The sequence below is a fragment of the Excalfactoria chinensis genome, chromosome 2 (assembly GCF_039878825.1).
Source record: "Excalfactoria chinensis isolate bCotChi1 chromosome 2, bCotChi1.hap2, whole genome shotgun sequence".
NCBI classification, from domain to species: Eukaryota; Metazoa; Chordata; class Aves; order Galliformes; family Phasianidae; genus Excalfactoria; species Excalfactoria chinensis.
In genome coordinates, this window is record NC_092826.1 from 139,505,697 (window position 1) to 139,527,611 (window position 21,915).

The following is a 21,915-nucleotide window of genomic DNA, read 5'->3' on the forward strand; positions in this document are numbered from 1 at the left end:
GCTTGTAGAAGAGAAAGGGTTGTAAGTAGGAGAAATAGACCTGTTGGGTTCATCCTGCTCTTAGCATCACCTCTGCATTAGAAGCTGCCCATTTGCTGCTGCTGGATGGCAGCCCCTAGAGAAAAACCTGCACTCTAGTACAGAAACTTCCTCCTCATTCACATATTAATAATTAACCCTCCCCAGAGGGGCAGTGCATGAAAACACCCAGTCTTTTCCTTCTGTCTGAAGAAACAACTACAGAGAGGTCCATGTAACCCAAGGCTGCTTGATTTCTTTGCTGGGAGCCAAACCCTTCTTGCTTGTTGCCACACCTCAAGCTGTAGTTTGTGTTGCAGAGTGCAGCTGTGGCCTGCTGGTTCCTGTGTCCCCAGGCACTGCTGCAGGGATTTGAGGTTTATTTCCCTTATGTTATGCATGCAGACCAGGACCAGAAGCAAAGCAGGGTGATACTGTCCTCCTGCACTGCTGGTGGCCCCAGAGCCAGGCTGGTGCCCTTTTTCCTCTGTGCAGAGTTGACAGCTGCCTGTTTGTGGCAGGTGTGCTGATGTAATTGTTCTTTGGATTTCCCTGGTGGTTCCTGCACTCCTCAGTGTTTTCCATCAGCTCTCATCTTCTGACTTCTCATAATGTAACATTTTCACACCAGAAACTTGTATCAAATGTTAAGGGACAGGGACTTGTGGATCTGAGATGCCAGTGGGAGCCCACACCTGTATTTTCTACTTATTTCTAACCAGCCGTATGTTTGTTTGTTTGTGTAGCCATGCAGGGACCGAGACCAGTGGTTCTGAGCGGCCCATCAGGCGCAGGGAAGAGCACTTTGATAAAGAAACTGTTTAAAGATTATGAGAACATCTTTGGCTTCAGCGTCTCTCGTGAGTATCTGATTGTCTCTGTGGAAGGGCAATGGAGGATCTTGAGGCCACAAGCCCAGAGCCCAGTTCTGTACCTCTATTGTGTCCCATGTGACAGGCTTCTGTTCTTTGCCTGCATCTATCTGTGGGCATTTTGGTGTCTTGTCAAGGATGTGCTGCTCTCCTTGGCATTTTGAGAGGGGCTGTAGGGTATTAATGCAACACCGTGGCCACCAATGTTACTACGTGCTGTTGAAGCCACAGCAGAGTGCAGGGAGTTTTCCTTAGGCATCTTGCTGGTTGTGAGACAAATGTTTCCTTTTCCCTTTGTGATACCTTAAAGATTACCCTCAGTTTGGGCTGCATAGGCAGCTCATTCACTCTGTTGCCTTCCTGCACTGGGTTAACTCTTGCCAGTCCTGAATAAAATAACTGGCATTGCCTTCCATGTTGCCCATCAGATTGCTTTTGGTTTGCAGTGTGTCTTCTTAAAGTAATACAAGTCTGAATGACTTCCAACAGGCTTCAGGCAGTCTGACTTATTCACCTGCTCCGTGCAGCACTTTGCCCTTGTTCCTTCAACCTGGCTATTTTAAGCCTGTCTGTAGGTGCTGCTTAATCTTTTCCAATGAAGATAACTTTGCAAAGTAGGACATGGCTAATTCCCTTGCACCAAGGCAGGGATCCAAGTGCCGTGTCCAGGATTACACAGGAGGCCTGTAGCTCAATGGGAAACGTTTTTGGTTGGCTACAGTGTGATTGAGTTAATTTCCATGTGTGGTGCTCTTTTGTCTTTTACTACTACGTCCTTGTGCCTGCAGTTTTCAAGGCTGTTTTTTGCTTGCAGATACAACGAGGCAGCCGAGACCCGGAGAAGTAAATGGCAAAGGTGAGTGTGTTGTAACTGGGCATGTCCCACCAGATTCATTATTGCTCTGAAAACACTTAAGTTACTGTGGGAACTGCAGGTAAGTTATGATCCTACATTCATGTTTATAGGGTGCATTTCTGTAGGCAGAAGGAGGGAGTGTTCAGTAATGATCTATTTGAACATATATACCTTTTGGTTTTGACCTCAGAGGCTACAATTGAATTAAGCAGTGGAATGCTAAATGAGGCAGAGCATGTGCTCCTTGTTTTTCTAGACTGTCTTTCTTTGAAAGTCTAGGTCACTGTGTCAGTGTGGGGCTCTCATTTTAAGCACTGCAGTCTGTATGTGAGCACTGAGTGGCTTGATTTCATAGAATGGCCTAGGTTGAAAAGGCCCACAGTGCTCATCCAGTTCCAACCCCATACTATGTGCAGGGTCACCAACCAGCAGCCCAGGCTGCCCAGAGCCACATCCAGCCTGGCCTTGAATGCCTGCAGGGATGGGGCATCCACAGCCTCCTTGGGCAACCTGTTCCAGTGTATTACCACCCTCTGGGTGAAAAACTTCTTCCTAATATCCAACCTAACCCCCCCGTCTAGTTTAAAACCATTCCCCCTTGTCCTATTGCTGCCCACCCTCACAAACAGCCATTTCCCCTCCTGTTTATATGCTCCTTTCCAAAGTGCCAGGCATCTCTGGTTAGCTCGTCCAATGCACAGTGTTCTGGGAAACACACCTGCTTAATGAGGTGCCTTTATCTGAGTTAATAGTTTGCGTGCAGCTGACAAGATGCTTTTCTGGTTTGTTGTCGTATTTCCGAACCAAACAATTGAGTTTTGCACTTAATTTCCAAAGGCAGCTGGCTTCACTTTATAAAGGCTTCACTTTATGAAGTGAAAGGGAGATGTTTCAACAAAAGTCTGAGAATCGATTCTGTTCTTTCATATTTGATCTTCCCTTTTATATCTTTTACTCTCTGTCTTTTCCCCATTCTAGTCTTTAATCATAAATGCTTTCAAATCACTGGCCTTGACGGTCCTGTAACACGCAGGGGAGTTTCTCACTGTACCAGGCAGGGGGAGGGAGCATGAAGAAGAGTGCACAGCAGCATGGCTGGCCACACGGTGCTCCAGAAGCATTGGAGCAGGTGTCTGGTCAGTTGGGGTAGAGAGGGAGTGCTGCATGTGTTAATGAGGAGGTAGATATCTACTGTCTGCCAAGGTTGTCTGAAGCAGATGTCTTCTTTGGCCATGAAGTTTACCTTTCGAGCTGCTAATTTCTGTGTGTTTTTCCCCATTTTCAGATTATCATTTTGTGACTAGAGAGGAAATGAAGAAAGAAATCGATGCTGGTGAATTCATTGAGCACGCGGAGTTCTCAGGAAATATGTATGGGACGAGGTATGCATTCAGATCATCACCACTGAGCCCAGGTGGGGCTGGAGGAGCAGGTGTTTAACCCAGGGATGCTTCCTGTCCATACATCCCATGTTACCTATTGATCTGAATGTGGTAAATCCAGGAGCGGAAGGGATGACATCTCCATTGGCTGTTATTCTCACCCAGAGGGTGGTGACGCACTGGAACAGGTTGCCCAAGGAGGCTGTGGATGCCCCATCCCTGCAGGCATTCAAGGCCAGGCTGGATGTGGCTCTGGGCAACCTGGTCTGCTGGTTGGTGGCCCTGCACACAGCAGGGGATTGAAGTGAGATGAACACTGTGGGCCTTTTCAACCCAGGCCATTCTGTGATTGCATTGCAAGTATGAGTACTTCTTTAGTGAAGCAGTTGATTACACGTAGATATGTTGTATGCCACCCTCGACTGTGTTTAAAGAGTTATGTGGATTTTAAAATAGCATTGCTCTGGGCATCGGGGCTGAGGATCAATAAAACATTAAGCTGCAATGTTAATTAGAAGTCAAATATCTTATGTAATTATTGTTAGGAAATTGTGGCACTACAGCAAAGGACTTGGTGAGGAGGAAAGTTCAGTACGTCTGAGCGATTTAGTTGGCTGAATGAAAAGCAGATACCTGGAATACCTTTCAGGAGGGTCTGTGTTTCTTTGAGGGCTCAGTGTGCTGCTGTGAGGATTCATTGGGGATAGCAGAGTGAGCTCCTGAGGCTTGTTTCCTTATGGGATGCATCAGCCTGAGGCCCTGAAAAGGAGTGTGCAGCTCTGAAGGAATGGTTGCTGATTTTGCATTGCATTAATGTGGCTCATTCATTATCAGCATGGTTTGGGTTTTAGTAACCGCCTTGAAGTGCTGGAAGGCCACAATGAGGTCTTCCCTAAGCCTTGTCTTCTCCAGACCAAATAACACCAGCTCTCAGCCTTCCTTCAAAGGAGAGGGAGCTGTTTGAATGCACCATACACTGTCATTACTGCTTTCCCCACAGCTTGGGCAGTCTTTCAGGATCTGAGCTTCAGGCCTTCTGATGCTGCTAGATGAGGACGGTCTCTGCTTTGGCCTCGGTGCTTTTAGCATTGCTCATTTGGCAAGAGAAACCCAACCTGACAGCTCATCTTCCACTTTACCTCAAATACCCAGAGCCAAGGAGAAGCCAAGTTCAGACTCCTTAATCCCAGGGTTTATGGTGTGTAGGACAGGCTTCCTTCCTTCGTGTGTGCCCTGCTTAATCCACTCTGCTTGGTGCGGAGGAGGTGGCAGTTCTCAGGTGTCCGCTGTGGTTTGAAGGGGTGGCAGTGCCCTTCCGTCAGGGTGGATGCTGAGAGGGCTCCTTTCTGCATCTGATTCCCATGGAATTCAATCAGACATGAGTGGAAAAGGCTAACGTGAGTCAAAAGCTACTTGACCCTGGGTGGAGTAGAGAGGAATAAGGGGTGTGTGTTCCTTCAGCTCCTTCTGCATATGCACACAGAATGTGCAGCGTGGGAGACTGAAGTTAACCCAGGTCAGAAATTAACCCAAAACATTAAATAACCCTTGGCAAAGCAAAATATATATATCAAAACCATCCGAGTCTGTGTTTCCCATACGAGTGCCTATGGATATTTCTGATGAGATATGTGCTAATCGGAGAGTCCCTTTTGCTTATCAGAGGAGTTGAAGTTTTTGCTAATCCTTTGTGCTCCTTAAATCTTACTCACTATTGGTATTTAATACCTGAATTAATTTCTTTGAGTCCTCATAGAGTCGAGGGATCGTGTTCGATAAGCCCACAGAAACCCGGACTTCTTGGAAGCTGCCTTAAATTACAGGCTTTGGTCAGCATGGAGGCATGGCGTTCTCTACCTTGTGCTGAGGGCTGTTGTTGGCTCTTAGTGAGTTGCTTGTAGCAGGAATTGCTGGACTCCTATTGATAGCAGGTGAAGCCTATAGCAAAAGAAGGGCTCTTCTGGAGAGGTCTTGTAGGTTTGCTGTGGATGCTGCTCAGGTCTGGGCTTTTGCTGCTGCTCCTTTGGGCAAGGTAGCAAATCTTTGTATTCACGCAGGGCACGTTGCTGGTGTCACAGCATTGTTGCAGCTTTCCCTTTCCTGCTGGGGTTTAAGTGGCCTGTGCTGTGGGACCTCCATTGCATCAGGAGAGCCACCAGCCACCCCCATGTGCCACCCTGAGAGGCACCTTCTGGTCGTGCTGCCTCCATCCTTTCTACTTGTGGTTGCAGGAGGTTGTACTGAGGTTGTAGCATCCGCAGGCTGAGGGTTCTCCATCCGTGTTCCTGCAGTTTGCTCTGCTCAAGCCCTGCAGACACCTGTGCTGTGGCTCTGAGTATCTGCTGCCTGGCACCCGTGGGTGCTTTGTGCTGGTGAAGGCTTTGTCTCGTGCAGCTCAGGGCACTGATAACCAGGGAGCAGCGCTGGAGAGAGCTGGGGAAGGAGTGCTGGGTGTAAGGAGATCTCCTTGGCCAAAGCTTTGCTGTATTCCTAGGGCACAGGATGGGACAGGTCTGTGTTCAGCACATCTCTGTGCAAATCTCTTTCCATCACAGAGCAGATTTTGCAGGTGCTGGTTCACAAGGAGAGATCCAAAGAGGTGCCCTGATGACAGGCTGGGAATTGAACAGGTTTAGGGCTGGCCGTAGGGCAACATTTTCTCCTTATTTCTGCTGCCACTCCTTATTCAGCTCCCTCCAAACCTCTGCATGGCCACCTCTGAGCTCACTGCTGTTGTGCCGCTGAGCCCTGTGTTGGATGAAATCCTGCATGCAGCAGCACTGTACAGATATTGCCTGAGTAGTGGCCTGGTGGGCATCGTTCAGGAGATGGGTGGGCATGGAAGTCGGGGAAGGAAAGTTCTCTGATGTGTTCTTTGCTGAGACTGCTCCTATATTTGTCTAAGGGAGGAGCTCAATAGGCCGTGCTTGAGCCATGATCACAGATCACAGAATGGCCTGGCTTGAAATGGACCACAATGCTCATCCATTTCCAACCCCCTGCTGTGTGCAAGGTTGCCAACCAGCAGCCCAGGCTGCCCAGAGCCACATCCAGCCTGGCCTTGAATGCCTGCAGGGATGGGGCATCCACAGCCTCCTTGGGCAACCTGTTCCAGTGCGTCACCACCCTCTGAGTGAAAAACTTCCTCCTAAGACCCAACCTAAACCTCCCCATCTCAGTTTCAAACCATTCCCCCTTGTCCTATCACTATCCATTCCTCATGGAATAGTCACGCTATCCATTTCCACACCCTTCAACAGGGCTTTGCCCTCTGCACTACCCCAGGTCCCCAAAGGACACTTAAAAGAAAGAGAAACTGCTTATCAAGAGCAAAGCAGACGTTCTTCCCTCCTGCAGCAGTTTGAGCACGTGGGAGCCCTTTACAGGCCTACAGCTGGATGGCCCCAAGCCTCACTGCTATGCTGGAGGCTCTGACCCCTCCCCTGTTTGGTCTGTCTCTAGTAAAGCTGCGGTGCAGGCTGTTCAGGCCAAGAACCAGATCTGCATCCTGGACATTGACATCCAAGGTGTAAAGAACATCAAGAAGACAGACCTGAACCCCATCTACATCTCTGTGCAGCCTCCATCCATAGATGTCCTGGTGAGCGGCCGCCTTCCTTAGCTGTTAAGCGGTTAGAGGTAATCGGCGTCTTGCTCTGAAGCCATGGGGGTTCCCCCCTTGTTGTTGAAGGGAGATATGTTCTTAAGGGCTGGGGCAGTGGGGGGGGGGGAGGTTTCCAAGCACACTGTTAACTCTGCCCAGCCTGGCTCCCCATGATAAACCTTGTCTTGCCCTGTTATTCGGGTGTCTCCTGCACAGTTCCCATGTGTCAGTGTGGTTTCTTGTGCTGGGTTATAAGCTCCAAATATTGAAGTTAGACCTAAGGAGGCTGTTTCTCTGCAGCACTGATAAACCTACACCCCTTCCTTCTCATGTGCTCCTGTAGAGCAGTGGTCACTCTGTCTCCGGGAGGATTGAATCCCTGCCATGGTTCAGGGAGGAACGTGGGCATGAATATACAGGGGAAAAGAGACTGGGAACTGGAGCTGTGGGTCAGACATCCTGAGTCCAGGCCTGACTTGGCCACAGGTTTGGGCTGGAATTGAGACCCCCAGCCTTCAGCAGAGTGTTGTGTCGCTCTCACTGTTGCTGACAGCAGCAGATATCTCTGCTGTGGTGATGGGATGGGGGTGTTTCCTGCGTGCAGCATTTGGGATACGGCGTTTCTTTAACACATTTATCATTGGGTTTAGGAAAAAAGACTGCGTGACCGACAGACTGAGACAGAAGAAAGTCTACGGAAGCGTTTGACTGCAGCCCATGTAGATTTGGAACTTAGTAAGTCTGGGAGCCTCTGAGCAGAGTGACCAGTGAGAGGGGTGCACTGGGGATGGAGGAGCTGTTTTCTGCACAAACATCTGACTTCTCTTCTCGAAGGAACGCTGGCAGGGTTTGGGCATTAGCTGGGTTTGATCTAAGCATCGTGCTGCATCATTTCCCATTGCAATTCCTTGAGGGCATTTAGCAGAGAAGCACATAAGCGGTGGCTGAAATAATGATAATAAAATGCTGCAGGAACTCAGATCGTGCATGAGAGATGACACAGGGAAAAGAAGCTTGTTCTTCTGTAAGCCCTCTGTCCTTGTCTCCTTCACTAGGTAAAGAGCCCGGCCTCTTTGACTTGGTCATTATTAATGATGATCTAGAAAAAGCCTATTCAGAACTGAAGGAGCAGCTCCTGAAGGTGAGTCCTGGGGGGCTTTGCTGCCTTCTCCCTGGGTAAGCTTGGCTGCCAGCCTGAGCAGTCAGACCACAGCCAGCCACAGAAGTTTGCCTACAGCTGATCCAGGTTGAGCTGCTGAATGATGTGGCCCAAGAGTGGGAAATGGACCCAGCTCAGCGGGTGGCAGAACAGGGCTGCACCTCTGGAGAGCACAGAAGGGGTTTGCTGTTGTGAAGAGCCTTTTGGTCACACCTTGTTGTGTTCCAAGGCCAGTGCTTACACAGGAGCACTCGGTTCTGTGGTTTATTCTGTGGGGCTGTTCTGCTGAGGTCCACCACACTCCTGCTGTGATCTGCTGCTCTCCACAGCTGTGAAACCATCCCTTCCCAAAAGTGATGGTGCTCAGTTGTTTTCCTCATCTTCTTACAGGAAATCCAGAAGGCCCAAGAATCCAGGAAGTCCTGAGCGGAGCCTGCCTGGACGTTTTAACTTTATCACGTCATTCCCGAGCTGCATCACAGCATTTCATTCCAGGAGACATTCCCTTTTAGGCCCGTCCTCCTCCCAAGTTACTCTAGGATATTTCTATTAAAAGGAAGGAAAACAAAACCTGCTCGTGCTCGTGTTTCTGTTGGCCGGCTGCTTGCTGCGTGCTCACCCAGGTTTGTACCTCAGGCAGGTAATTGGGAAGCAATAGGCTGGGCAGGAGCTGCAGCTGCTGAGCAGTGTGGGCAGATGGACACTCATCTTTGCTGACAGTCACAAGTGTTGGCCTCCCTCTGCTTCCTACTGTGGATCTGCTACAGCTCCTCCAGGCATCTCTGATCATTGCTGCCTGCCCTCCTCGGGCTCTGTGCTGTTCTGGGTCTGTTGCTCTCACCGAGCAGCACGTCAGCACAGCCTGGATGCTCTTAACCGCAGTGCTTGTGAACAGATGGATTTGGTTAATAAGCTGAGAGGGGATGGGAATTTGTTGCAGGATGTGATCTATCCACAGATATTCTTTTTTCCTAGGAGAGAAGTATTGCGAGGTCTTCCTTCCCTCTGTTAGTTCGGCAGCAATTCGACTTTGGATGCAGGTAGATTTTTGGTTGCTCTTCTAGCTACAAATAGGAGACATTTAGAGACACCCTCATTGGGTGCTCAAAGCCCTTCAGGGTCAGTGAGAGGTGAGAGCAGGGATGCAGCACAACTGCTTGCAGCCTGGCTGTCCCAAAGCCTCTTGTGGAGCATGCAGACATTTGGGGCTTGGTCCTGCAGAGCTCATGTCCTGCGGGTGGTTGCTTCCTGCTGTCTCCATAAGGGAACTGCAGGCTGATGTGCAGTGCCAGGCCTGTTTGCACACCGTGTCTTAGCTGGGCATGTTTACGCTTCTAATTCAACTCTACGCTTCTAATTCAACAATTAGGTCTCCTAATGTGCTAAATTCAGTCCACATTGCGGATGGTAGAAGGCAGAACCTGACCTCAAACAATCTCTGTAGTACAGAACCTCCTTTTAGGAGGGACTTCTTCACTCAGAGGGTGGTGACGCACTGGAACAGGTTGCCCAAGGAGGCTGTGGATGCCCCATCCCTGCAGGCATTCAAGGCCAGGCTGGATGTGGCTCTGGGCAGCCTGGGCTGCTGGTTGGTGACCTGCACACAGCAGGGGGTTGGAATTGGATGAGCACTGTGGGCCTTTGCAAACCAGGCCATCCTATGATTCGATGATCCAGTCCTTGGGCTGCCCTTGTAGTAACTCCCGGATGCTTAGAAATGTAACAGCTGGCAATTCTATTTATCATTTGCCCCTCTTGGTGCCGAGCATCTCAGTTGTGACAACAGACCGGGCTTTTCCCATCCCATAACGCTTCGTGAGGTGTTTGCAATGGGGAGCTTTCCCCTCTAGATGGCAGAGATGACAGCAGCAATAACGCTGAGGCCCCACGCTGCGGAGCTGCCGAACGCGGAGGTGCGCGGCGCTCTCCCCAGTGCGGAGGGTCCTCATCCATCGCGTGGGACCTGCCCGGCTCTCACCAGATGGACGTGCCCAGCAGCGTGCCCAGCCGGCCCCACAGCCCCACGGTGCCCAGAGCCGGGCTGCCAGCCCCCAGCAGAGCCTGCGGGAGAGGTAAGCAACATCTATTGAGGGGAGATGACAAAGGCGATGCTCGGCTGGGGGGGGAAAAAGTCATCGGGACCGGTTCAGCTGTGGGTGTCTCCTCCTGCTGTGCTCTTCAGTGGTGGTAACGGGGAGGGGAGTCCTCGATAACGTGCTCTGTATTGGATGACCTGCTTTCCATCGCTGCCTCTGTGTGTGATGGAATGAAGCGGCGAACGCCTGGATGCCCGCACTGATGCGAAGCGATGGGGTGGGCGTCGGGATGGTGGTGTGTGAAGGAAGGGAGCAGGCATTGCCATGGCATGGTGAGCATCTCTGCACCCGCAGCTGTGGGGAGGACCTGCTGTCCTTAAAGCACGGGTTCTGAGGGTGTCGTGTGCTCAGCTCGTGTCCCGTTCTGGAGGTGTGCGCTGTGCCCCAAGGGTCCAATCCCAGCAGATGGAAGAGCTGCGGTGTCCCTTCCTGTGATGTGTGTGTTGCTGTGGGATGAGGGAGCGATGGGGATGGGGAGAACAGCTAAGGGGGACAATCTGGGGAGCACTGGCTGCAGACGGAGCTGTGACTGGAGGGATGCTGAGGGCAGGGACAGCCCTGTGGCCGGGCACAGTGGCAGCTTGGAGTCATTAGAATCATCATCATTAAGGTTGGAAAATGCCACCGAGATCATCCGGTCCTGCAAGGCTGATGGCAGCCATTCCAGCTCTTTGCACAGTGACCCGAATCTACATACAGGGTTTTGGGGCAGATATTCTCCTCTCCTATTTGGGGATATGTGGACCCCGAGGTCACCTTTTGCTAACAGGGGCTACCTGCTGTGTTGTACCCAATGTGCTACCAAAGCCACAGTCAGCCCAAGGGGAGAGGACAGGAGGGGGCAGCCACCTCTGCGTGCTCTGCCCTCTGAGGTGTCAGACAGCAGGGATTGATCTGCAGAAGTCATTTTCCACGCCCTGAGCACAGCAGCTGCCCTCCAGGGAAGGCTGAGATGTTCTCCAGCCGCGTTGCTCTTTCTCAGTAGTTCTTTGTTGGCTTTGCTGTTGCTTTGTGTTAGAAGCTCTCCCTACCAGAAGAGCAGCTCGGGCGCTCTGGGGGTGTTTAGAAGGCCAAGCCTGGGGAGCAGCAGAACCATGGAATCATTAAGGTTCTAAAATATCTCTAAGATCGTCTGGTCTGACCCTCAGCCCAGGTGAGCTGACAGCTTTTCCCACCTTCCTGCTCACCCAAGGGCTCTGGTGATACAGGGATACAACTACAGTGCTGTTTTAAAGGGCCCTTTATAGGCAGCAGCTTTAAGATGCCTGATGGCAGTGATCCCCCTCCGCTCTTTGGACAGAACACCGAGGTGCTGCTCAGCAATGACCGGGTGGTGACACTTTGCTATGGTGGGGACACACGAGGGCAGGCAGCGCCTCAGAGCCCGCTCTGGGTGTCCCAACCCAAATCAGCCAAGGGGAAGCCAAGACATGCTGGAGCCACGCTGCAGGATAGCAGCGAGCAGCCCAATTTAGCCCAAAGCCCACCCACCCGCCCGTGGCTCTTTCCATCATCACATCCCCCCCTCCATGAACCCATGGGGCTGCAGTGCTGTCCTTGTGCAGCTTTTCTTGGCATCGCTGCTTTCGGAGGCAGTGTGCTGATTTTTTCAAGCTCACTTCCATGTGATTGCAAAAAGGGCCCCCGGGGGCTGAGCAATCCTGGGAAATAATTGGGCATCTGTAGCAGAAAATAAGCAAGGAGGAAAGCAAAAAAGGAAGTGGAAAGCATCACGACTTCTTGCTTTGCCCATCAGTGCCTGGTTCGGTCTGAGGTTCACTTTGCCTTCAACTTTTGCTGCTGAGGCCAATGGGTGTAGTGCTGGCACGGGGCTTTGGGGCTGTGCACTAAGGTAGTGGTGGGACTCAGTGGGTCAGGTTCATGGAAAGGCTTGATAACCTTGAAGGATTTTTGCAACCTAAATGATGTTGTGGTTCTGAGACTGATCACCCTGACTTTGCAGCAGGTGGGAGCTGCCTGGATGCATTGTGGGGTGGTTTGGGTGCAAAGCAGCACCCATACAAAGGGTGGCAGCTCCCATGGGGATGCAGACCCTACCTGTGCTGCTGATGTCTGCCTGTGCTTCCTGCAGGACCGTGAGGGGAGTGCTGCATGCAGACCGCTGCCACCTCACCCTGAGGCACCATCTGCAGAGAGCAAGTAGGTACCAGAAAACCCCAACCACTAATTAACCCTATTAGGGAGAGAACCAACCCCATCTGGACTCTCTATCCGGGGTGCTGTTCCTCCAGGCACGGTGTACCAGGGTGTGTGATGCTCCTGGAGGGGAGACCCTTTGTCCCCTTGCTGCGCTGGAAGGAAGGCAGGGCTGGGGGCAACCCCACTGTGATGAATTTGGGTGTTCTTAATGAGTGGGTCATGCTGTGTCATCACTGGGGATTGATGGGCACCAATCCACGGGGCAGCACACATAGGCACAATGTTCATGATTCCTTAGAGCTCAGGCATGAAAACGAGCAAAAAAAGCAGGGAATTCAGTACGGGTGTTGCTGCTTCTGACAATAGCAGCTGTGATTCTGCTCATCCCGGACGTGGCTCCACCACCATAAATAGCCCGGAGCCATCTGCAATTCAGATTGTGTGCAGTGGCAACTGGTACAACAGGATGCTGGTGCAGGCGGGGATGAGGTCCCCCCTCCTGGCTCTGCATTTCTTCCTTCCCAGGCATGAAAGGAGGGAGGAGCAGGATGTTTTCTGGCTTTTTCATTCCCCATCTCGGCTGCCAGAGGTCGTGGAGGTGATTTAGAGAGGAAAAATGAAAAGGAAAGGTGGAGGAAAAGACCAAATGCTGGTGCTCACCCAGACTTTGTCCCGCAATGAGGAGACCCCCGGGAGCCACTCCATTGGGAAAGGTGGAGTGGCCAAGCCAGAGCAGCATTAGGCACCTGAATTTTCTGCTTCTCTCTGCTCTGAAGTCTCAGCGGTGAAAAGCAAAGCAGTTTCATTGCAGGCATCTTTTCCCCAGCAGATGTCTATTAGCACCTTTGGGCTCTTTGCTGGTTCTATTGCTGATAGTAGGAAAAAATGCTTCTTGGAGAGGGGAGAGTTATTGCATTGGAATGGGCTGCCCAGGGTGGCGATGGGGACACTGTGCATGGAGGTGTTCAGGAGATGTGGCACTGGGGGCTGTGGTGGGGATGGGTGTATGGTTGGGCTGGATGGTCTCAGTGGTCTTTTCCAGCCTTAACACCTCTATGAGTGGGCATGGTGATGATGAGTGGGACAGCTGGACTCGGTGATCTCAGGGGTCTTTTCCAACCCTTCTGTCAATCCCCCTTGCTTTCAGCTTGTCCTGTTGACCACAGTCATATAGGAGGAATTCACACCAGAGAGGGGTAGGAGCTTCTTTCCCACCTCCCCGTACACCAACAGCTGCCTTCAGCCTTAAGGTTTCCCCATCTCTCCTGCAACCCTCTCCATCCAGGTTGCCTCGTGGTGTGACCCTCCCCTTGGATGCAGCATCCCACAAGGATCCCTCCCAACACCAAAGGGACCATCCCTCCCTTCCACCCATCTCAGCCCCATTTCTCCAACCACTGTTTCACCCCTGGAGTATTATTTCCCCCCCAGGATCCACGCCACATGCACGGAGGGGGGACAATGGCAGCATTGAGCGCAGCAGCCGGGCTGCGGCCGCATTGTGCCTGGCAGAGAGATGCCCAGGGGTAATCGCCTCCTCCTTGGCTTTGTTGCAGGGCTGCAGGCTGCCGAGCAGCAGGGATTTACCCGCAGGGCTGCGGTTATGCGGTGAGGATCCGCATCTCTTTTCCTGGCTGTGAAAGGTACGGGCGGCTGTGAGACGGCGGGTTGGGAAGGGGACGTTGGGATGGGGGCAAAAGGATGCTCCGCTCCTCATCCCTCCCTTTGTAAGGCATGTGTTGGTGGGAGCTGTGGAAGTGATGCCTATAAAATGCTTTGTGCCATCCATTGTGCGCCTCTGTGGGGTTTGCCTGGGCATGGTCAGTCTGCAGCTGGACTTATCCTGGGCTGCTTACAGAGAGAAGAAAGTGATAAAGAACTGAGGAGAACAAGAAATGAATTCATTCCTCGAGGAGAGGAAGGGCTCTGGTGGGAGGCTCTGCTTCTCAGGGGTGGGGAGGCAGCATGAAGGGCAGCTGAGATCCCATTTTTCTCTCCAGTTTGAGCTGTTGACATCAGGAGGAGGCTCTGGGGGTGGGGGGACACACAACCCTTTGTGGATGGGGGCATTGCTGTGCTCTGGGGCTCTGTCTGGTCCCCATCCTAAATCTCTTCCGCATCCCAGGGCCACTAGAAGGGGAAGAGGAGATGCCTCAGGATCTGCTCTTCCACGTTCATACAGTTGGTTGGAACTGGATGATCTTTGAGGTCTCTCCCAGCTCAGGCCGCTCAATGAACTTCAGGCACAGAGCCCGACTCTTCCTCATCCCCTCTGCAGCTGTGCTGCTCCTCATATACCAAACTGAATCCTGTTATTGAACCCTTGGGTTGTGTTTGTGAGACCCAGCACAGCCAGCTCTCAAGTCTGCAGCCTCCTTGCTTTGCTGCTCCACCTTTGTCGTTGCTCCTTACAGCCCCAGAACTGATGGGAGCTGGTGCATGGAGCTCAGCCCAGCAGAAGCTGCAGTTTCACAGCTGCTGCCTCTAACTCACGGACAAAAGGTCCATTGAGAGGATGATGCTCTCTGTGAGGTGCTTTTGTGTTGTGGTATTATTATTACTTTTTAAAGGATGTGAGCTCAGTTGTCACCCCGTATTAATGCCTCTAGATCCTCAGATAGTCCCAGCTTAAAGATGCGGTTGTGATTTCCATAGCCTTTTTTGTCTTCATCCTCGTGAAGAAGTGACCACCTTCCCCCTTGGTTGGTTGGGTGACCCTCAGCTACATCCCTGCTCTCTCCAACTCGCTGGTATGATCACAGTGAACGTGGTTGGGGTGGGCACAGTGAACTTGGTTGCAACCAACTTCTGTCCAGATGGGCTCCCTGAGTGCTGGAAGGACCCTCTTGAGTCCTGCTGGTCCCAGATTGGGGGGGGGGGGGAGACATTTCTACCTTCCAGCCCCAAATGTCCATTTCATCTCTACCAAAGAAGTTGGTATGTGAAGTCATAGTAACTTCTTTTAATCCATATTGAGTAGGAAAAAACCATGTTCTGTGCTGGCAGGGGGTGAGCAAAGGGTCCAGACCTCAGCCATAGAAATGCACAGGTTGGAAAAGTCCTTAAAGATCATTGAGTCCAACTGCAACCCAACCATGCTACCCAAACTCTAACAGCCCTGAGCAACCAGGGGGGAGGAGAGTAGAACCCTAACCCAAAAGCGTAACCCTTAACCCTAAATCCAAACAACAAAAAGATAACTCTTAAACCTAAATCCAAATCCCAAAGGGTATCCCTTAACCCTTAACTCTCACTCACAAGTGTAACTCTTCACCCTCATCCAGAAGGGTAATGATTAACCATTAACCCTATCTCAAATGTGTAGCCCTTAACCCTAACCCAGAGTGGTAGCACTAAACCTTAACCCAAAGGGGTAACCTTTAACCCTAACTCAAAATCCCACGGGCACCTTCTCGTTCTGCCCAGACTCCCTTGCCGTGCCACAGGAGGGCAATGTGACTTCCACCAAAAGCCTCCTTAGAAAGCGTCCCGAGGAAGGAACTCCTGCAAAGTACGCGAGCTATTTCTGAGACAATCCTTGGGTGTTCTCCAAGACAGAAATACCAGCAGATGTTTGTCGGTGTATGTCATAAGGAAACCCCTCCTTCCCCTGTAATGGAGGTGGAGCACGGCACGATGCGCGCTCAAAGCTCCGCTTCCCCCAGCACGACTCACCCTTAATTTATGGCTTGTCTGGAGCTTTTCCACCTGAGGTTCATCCAAGCAGCACAAGGGTCGTTTTTAAGGCTGAGCAGCTCCCTTTGACCCGTTTCGTTGCTTGGAGATCTTGGTGACCAGCCATGTAAACTGCTGTTGTTTCTGCTCCTCCTTGCCAGAAAAAGAGAAAAGGCTGCAGGGCTGCTGCGTGTCTGTACAACCCATAGAGAACAGAATAGTATGGAAACCGGGAGGAAAATGAGGATCCCTGTCTTGCTCCTCCCCTGTAAATTAAGGCATAAGGAGTGAAGTTACTGTTTCACTACTAACTTTGCTGGAGTGATTTATCTGTCTCCCTGTCTCTGCAGAGGGGCCAAGTGTTGTTTGGGGACGTTTTTTGGCACAATAGCGTATCCCCACAGCTCTCCCCAGAGGTTGGGACCCCAATGCTGCCAGCCCCCAGAGCCCTGGGCTGTCCCTAAGGCTCTGTGTGGGCAAGCCAAGCCTTTGGGCAATGACTTAAGGGTCCCCCCGACCTTTGTGTCCTCTCCTGATGTTCACCTTCTTGCTCCTCTGGGGCAGAGCAGTGTCCCGGGGAGGCTGCCCAGCTCTCTGTGTGTGTGAGGGATGTTGGGCAGGGGACAGATGTGAATGGTGAGGGTGATGTGTGAGATCCCAGGCTGACAAGGGCTGAAGGTTCCTCAGGAGGCCTCGGAGCAGGGCCAGCTTTGTTGGATGGAATTGCCCAAGGCCCCGTCCAAACGAGTTATTTCTGAGGGTGGAGATCCCACCAGCTCCCCCTGCCAGCGTTTGTCATGGAGAAAATGATTTTTTTGATGTTAGGTTGAAGTTTTTTTTCTGGCTGTAGCTTTTCCTTTTGCTCTGCACTTCTTGAGGAGAACCGGGACCATCATCTGTAGGACCTTCCCCTGAAGCAGCTGGACCCATCAGCAAACCCGTCCCCTTCTCTCAGAACCACACGGTGTCCTGAATTGGAAGGGACCCTCAAGGATCCCTGAGTCTAGCCATGAGATGGCTGCTATGGAACTACAGGCCACCATGAGGGGTCCCCTCAGCTTCTTCTGCTATGGGCCAAACAAACCAAGAGACCCTCTGCTCCTTCCAGACGCTGCTCCACAGGGTCAGGATAGGCAGCGAGGCCGTATTACTGGTGAATTCGCAGACAGCATCCCCCTCTCCACTAGGATTAGCTCTGTCTTGACACAACTCTCCCACCAGCGGGACGTAAACAGATGGAACCTGGGAACATGGCCCGGAAACGCGGCCCGTGGCGGGCGGCCGAGCTGGAGCATCGCTGCCCGAGCATCTCCTGCTTCCTTCCCACCAGGAGGGCTGGGATGTTCCTGCTGTGCTTCCTGCCCAGGGGCAGGTTGCAGCTGCAGGGTGGGAATTTTAGGCAACAGAAGAGCTGGGAGCCAGCACCCTAACAGAGAATCATAGAACCATTAAGGCTGGAGAAGTCCTCTAAGATCATCCGGGTCTGACCATTCACCCAACACCGCTATTGCCTGCTGGCTGTTCCCCAGTGCCACATCTCCATGGTTCTTGAACACCTCCAGGGATGGAGGACCCACCACCTCCCTGAGCAGCCCGTGCCTCTGCATTACCACGCATTCAAAGAAGTTCTTGCTAATATCCAAGCCTGCAGGCTGAGCGGGATGCTGCCATCCCTCACCAGGGGTGAGAAGGACGTTGAGGACCACATCTTTGGGCACCTAATGTGGTAAATCCAACGATAACCACTAGTGATAGGAAACTAAGTGATAACCACTAAGACCTGGGAAATGGCCTTACCCATGCATCCGGCGCTACCTGCTTTGGAAACCTGCTGCTGGTTCCTGAGCCCAATTCCTTCAGGCACGTTTTTATCACCCCATTTTTCCTGCTGGGGACAACGGTGCTGCTGGCTGCTCTGCTCAGCCATTTCCTCCTCTTCGATAGACAGAAGCAGTTGACTGGACCTACTGCAAAGCTCATGTCCTCCAAGACCAGCTCCCCATCCCAATGCCACGTTGATGATAGAAAGGAAACAAATGCATTCCCTCAGAAATACTGCTCCCAGGCAGGGGGATCTTTCAGCTTTCAGCCACTTGAGATATCCTGGCTGTGAGTGCTCTGTTCTGGGCAGGCTGCTGGCTCACACAGCCCTCCCGCTGCCCCCAAGGCGATGCAGTGCTGGGGAGGAGCAGCCTGTCCCTGATGTAGCCACTTCTCCAAGGGCACCAGAGAAAGGCTGACATTCAATGGGGCTTTGTTGAATGCGGGCGAGGTGCTTGGCTTGGCTTAGCAGGAGGTGGGAGCTCTCAGGCTACCAGCAACCCAGACAAAAGCATTTTCCATGTGTTGGTTAGAGAGCAGGAGCACCTGGATGTGAGCGAGGGTGAAGCAGGTGCCTGGAGGTTGGAGTGTGTGGACTTTCCCCCCTTCCTTTGCTGGGCTCTTTTTTGTATCCAGAAGATCTTTGCTGGAGAAGTCAGCTGGTTGGCTCCTGGTTGAACCAGCCTAGATGTTCACACGGGATGGACGCGGCATTTGGATGAGCACGACACGTTCCACCGCTGTGCGCAAGGCATGGAGAACTGCCCAGCGTCCTTCTGGAGAGATGAGGAGATCCATGGGGCCGGCGGAGCTCCAGCACGCATCCCCTGGTGAGATGCAGACTGCACGCCCTCGTGCTTTTGGGAGTTGTGTCTGTCCCATTGGCCTGACAGACGTCCTGGGGTTGATGTTGTCTGCGTTGCAGCTCTTTTGGTGTGTTCTGGGGTGGGACCAACACATCTCCATCTTGGCTCTGCAGGGCGCTGTAGGGTTTGAGTGAGGATGTTTCTCTCTGAGCCTGGAGAAAGCTTCAGTAGCCAACAGTGGAGGATAGGACTGTTGGATGAGTCTGTGCTGGGATGTCCACGTTGTGTAGCTGTGATCCCGCTTTGATCCTCTGTATGAGTGGGAACGCTATCAGGTTGGATATCAGGAGGAATTTCTTCTCAGGAAGAGCAGTGCTGCAGTGGCACAGGCTGCCCAGGGAGGTGCTGGGGTCACCAACCCTGGAGGTGTTAAAGAACAGTGGGGATGTGAGCAGTGGGTATGTGTGGTGGTGGGGGGCTGTGGCTGGGGTTGGTGATCTCAGTGGTCTTTTCCAACCTGAATAGTTCTTTGATTCTACTGAGGAGCCCACGAGAGGCTTGTGTGCAAGAAAAGCTTATTTCTAGATGCTGCTGCATGGCTGCCCTAGGAAATGGAAGGAGATGGATGGAAAAAAAGGTGACATCCCCACTCCTCAGGGCAGCGAGACGAGGAGAGCAGCAGAGGAAAGCAGGCAGCTTTCTGCAAGAGATGTCCAGCAGCAAAAACATGTGAGGTTTTTACATGCTGGTCAGGATGTGTGTGGGTGTGGAACTGATTTATTTGATACTCCTCGAGCACAGCTTGCCCAGAGAACCCAAGGTGGGAGGATGAGAAGAAAGCTGTGCTCCCTGCAGCTGCCCTGCTGCAAGCTTTGGACTGGCAGCTCTCTTTTGAACTCAGACCTGGAGCCTCCAGGCAGGTCACAGCACTTTTTTAGCCAGCTTCTTTAGCAGCAGTTTGTTTGAGTGATTCATATCGAGCATCTCAGAGTGTTTACGTTGGTGGGGTGTAGTTTATCTACAGCTTGACGTATTTGCTGATACCTCTTACAGCTGGAGTTTAATAACAGAGCACTGCTGGTAGACCTGCAGTCTGCAGGGAAAGAGCTGATTTAGGGTGTAGAGTGAGAGCCCTTCTGCTGAAGGCAGGGCGACACCTCACCTGTTGGACCTAGCTGAGCTCCAAAGGGTGGCTCAGCACCTAAATGCAGGCAATGAAATCCCACCCGAGCATCTTAGAGGACACTTTAGGGTCCCACCTGATATGTCCTTAAGGGTCATCTTGGAGGACACAACAGTGTGATCTGGGGCTGGAGCAGCTGTTCTGCTGGAAGAACTTTTCCCCTCCTGCTTTCACATCAGTCCTTCTAGGGGAGAAGCCACTGTGCAGCATGTGGTTCTGCCTATGCACCACTCGCCCCATCTCCCCTACAGCCCTTCCCCTGCAGAACCTCCCCATTTGGGGAGAAGGGCTCTTTATTCCCAGCCAGTTGATTAGGAAAGGTCCTGATGTGCTTTATATTGCTGTGTCCCACTAGGAAGGGAGGGAAAGAAATGCACAGGGCTGGAGGCACAGCTCCGTGCCTCTGATAATGGAGAGCTGAGTGAATTGGTTTGAGACTGGCTCAGTGGAGCAATAAAACTTTGGTATGTGTGAAACCTCTATTAACCTGTGGCCCTTGTTAATGTGCGGAGGCAGAAATGAGCCGTCCAGCAGGAGAGCCCATCCTGCTGATATTCCTTGTAAAGGGAAGCTCCCAGCAGAGAGGCCAACACAAATATTTGTAGTGTGGACAAGGGGCTGCCCCATGCAGGAATGCTCCTGTGCCAGGACAGGAGGTGACATCATCCGGATTCCTTCATTGAGGAATGCAGGGTTTGCCTCTTCCCTGCCACTAATTGCTTCTTCAAAACAGACCTGCCCAGGGATGTACATCTGACCCAGCTCTGCCTATTGCACAGCCCAAGGTCCTCCTGTTCTTCTTTTGTGGTATTTGCAGGGATAAGCATGAAAAATGTTGGAATTGGTAGTTAGCAGAATTATAGGTAAAAGCTCCCAAAAAGCAGGAAAACTTGTGTTGGGATGGATGGGGTCAGTGATGGGCTGGGGGTGTGTGTGACAGGACAAGGGGAATGGTTTGAAACTGAGACGGGGAGGTTTAGGTTGGATCTCAGGAGGAAGTTTTTCACCCAGAGGGTGGTGACGCACTGGAACAGGTTGCCCAAGGAGGCTGTGGATGCCCCATCCCTGCAGGCATTCAAGGCCAGGCTGGATGTGGCTCTGGGCAGCCTGGGCTGCTGGTTGGTGACCCTGCACACAGCAGGGGGTTGGAACTGGATGAGCACTGTGGGCCTTTGCAAGCCAGGCCATGCTGTGATTCTATGAGAGCTGCATACAGGGCTGTTTGCATTGCTCCTTGATGACCCCCCATTTCTTGGCCCTATGAAGCCCAGCAATCGTGTAACAACTGCAGGATTTCTCTGTCATGACTGCACTGGATATGCTGACACGCAGACTGTTCTGGCTAACCACCCTACAGCCTGATAGACTGATAGGACTGCCCCAAAGCAAAGCCTGATTCCCCCTCCACATAAGCCTTGACTTCTCCATTGGGTTGAGCATTGCCACATCCCATCCCTGAGCTTGCACCCCTCCACCCCTGTCTCTGCGTTGGCTTCAGCACACAGTACTGGAAAGCCGTCGCGGTCACCGATGTTCACATGTCATCAACACTTCCACCAGCCCCTGCTGCAGCAGAGGGGTCAGTTCCTGTGGGATGAAGGCTGCTGTCGTCATTTCAATAGCTGGAACTAGGTGTAGCTGAGCTGCCCCCGTTATGGGTCCAAAGGGGGGGGATTTAGTGGTTGGAAAGGCACAAAGCTTTTTGCTCCCGGTGCCTGAAAGAGGACGGCTGGCAGGAAATGAAAGCGCCCTTCTCCAAGGCAGGGGTGGTTTTGTTTCTGCGCTGGTGCTTTAATTTTCCATCAGGTTTTGGAAATTCTTGGCCGTTACAACCGGACAATTAAATCCAGAGCAGAAAAGAAGGGATCCAGCCAAAGAAATAAAACACTTGGTTGGTCAGCCAGTGAAGAAGAACTGCACTCAGTGCAAATCTCTCTGGGTACATCACAGCTCAGCGGGCTGGATGCTGCTGTGGGATTCAGCTCCTGCAGCTGCACCCATGGCCTGTAGCTCTCTGCCTTGTCCATCCACGAGCACAGTCGGTGTTTCTGGTTTGTGTGTCTGAAGTAAATAGCAGCGACTTCTGCTGTCACTCCTCAGGCTTCCTCGGAAACACAGATGGTGTTGTGGTTTCTTTATTACTCCTGTCTGGAGGCTAAAGGGAGGATGCCTTGCAAGGAATCATGGAGTCATTAAGGTTGGAAAAGACCGCTAAGATCATCTAATCCAGCCGTCACGAGGAAGGGAGGGGAAGGGCCAGATGTGGGAAGAGTGAATTTTCGA

The 21,915-nt window shown here is 52.0% G+C and overlaps 2 protein-coding genes across 5 annotated transcripts in view; both read left to right on the forward strand.

The window, feature by feature from the left end:
- The window catches only part of GUK1 (guanylate kinase 1), a 13,928-nt gene extending 5,474 nt beyond the window's left edge, over positions 1–8,454 (forward strand). For all 3 annotated transcript variants that reach the window (XM_072330407.1, XM_072330405.1, XM_072330406.1), the window contains 7 exons: positions 765–878; positions 1,705–1,746; positions 3,032–3,128; positions 6,591–6,729; positions 7,383–7,467; positions 7,788–7,873; positions 8,282–8,454. In XM_072330407.1, the coding sequence (XP_072186508.1) occupies positions 767–878; positions 1,705–1,746; positions 3,032–3,128; positions 6,591–6,729; positions 7,383–7,467; positions 7,788–7,873; positions 8,282–8,317 (597 nt within the window). In that variant the 5' untranslated portion in view covers positions 765–766 and the 3' untranslated portion in view covers positions 8,318–8,454. The remainder of the gene's footprint in view (positions 1–764; positions 879–1,704; positions 1,747–3,031; positions 3,129–6,590; positions 6,730–7,382; positions 7,468–7,787; positions 7,874–8,281) is intronic.
- Positions 8,455–9,761: 1,307 nt separating this feature from the next.
- The window catches only part of GJC2 (gap junction protein gamma 2), a 28,190-nt gene continuing 16,036 nt past the window's right edge, over positions 9,762–21,915 (forward strand). The window contains exons 1-3 of one of the 2 annotated variants that reach the window (XM_072329213.1): positions 9,762–9,963; positions 12,080–12,147; positions 13,704–13,790. The gene's annotated coding sequence lies outside the window, so the exon portion shown is untranslated. The remainder of the gene's footprint in view (positions 9,964–12,079; positions 12,148–13,703; positions 13,791–21,915) is intronic. The other variant, XM_072329214.1, reaches the window with a different exon arrangement.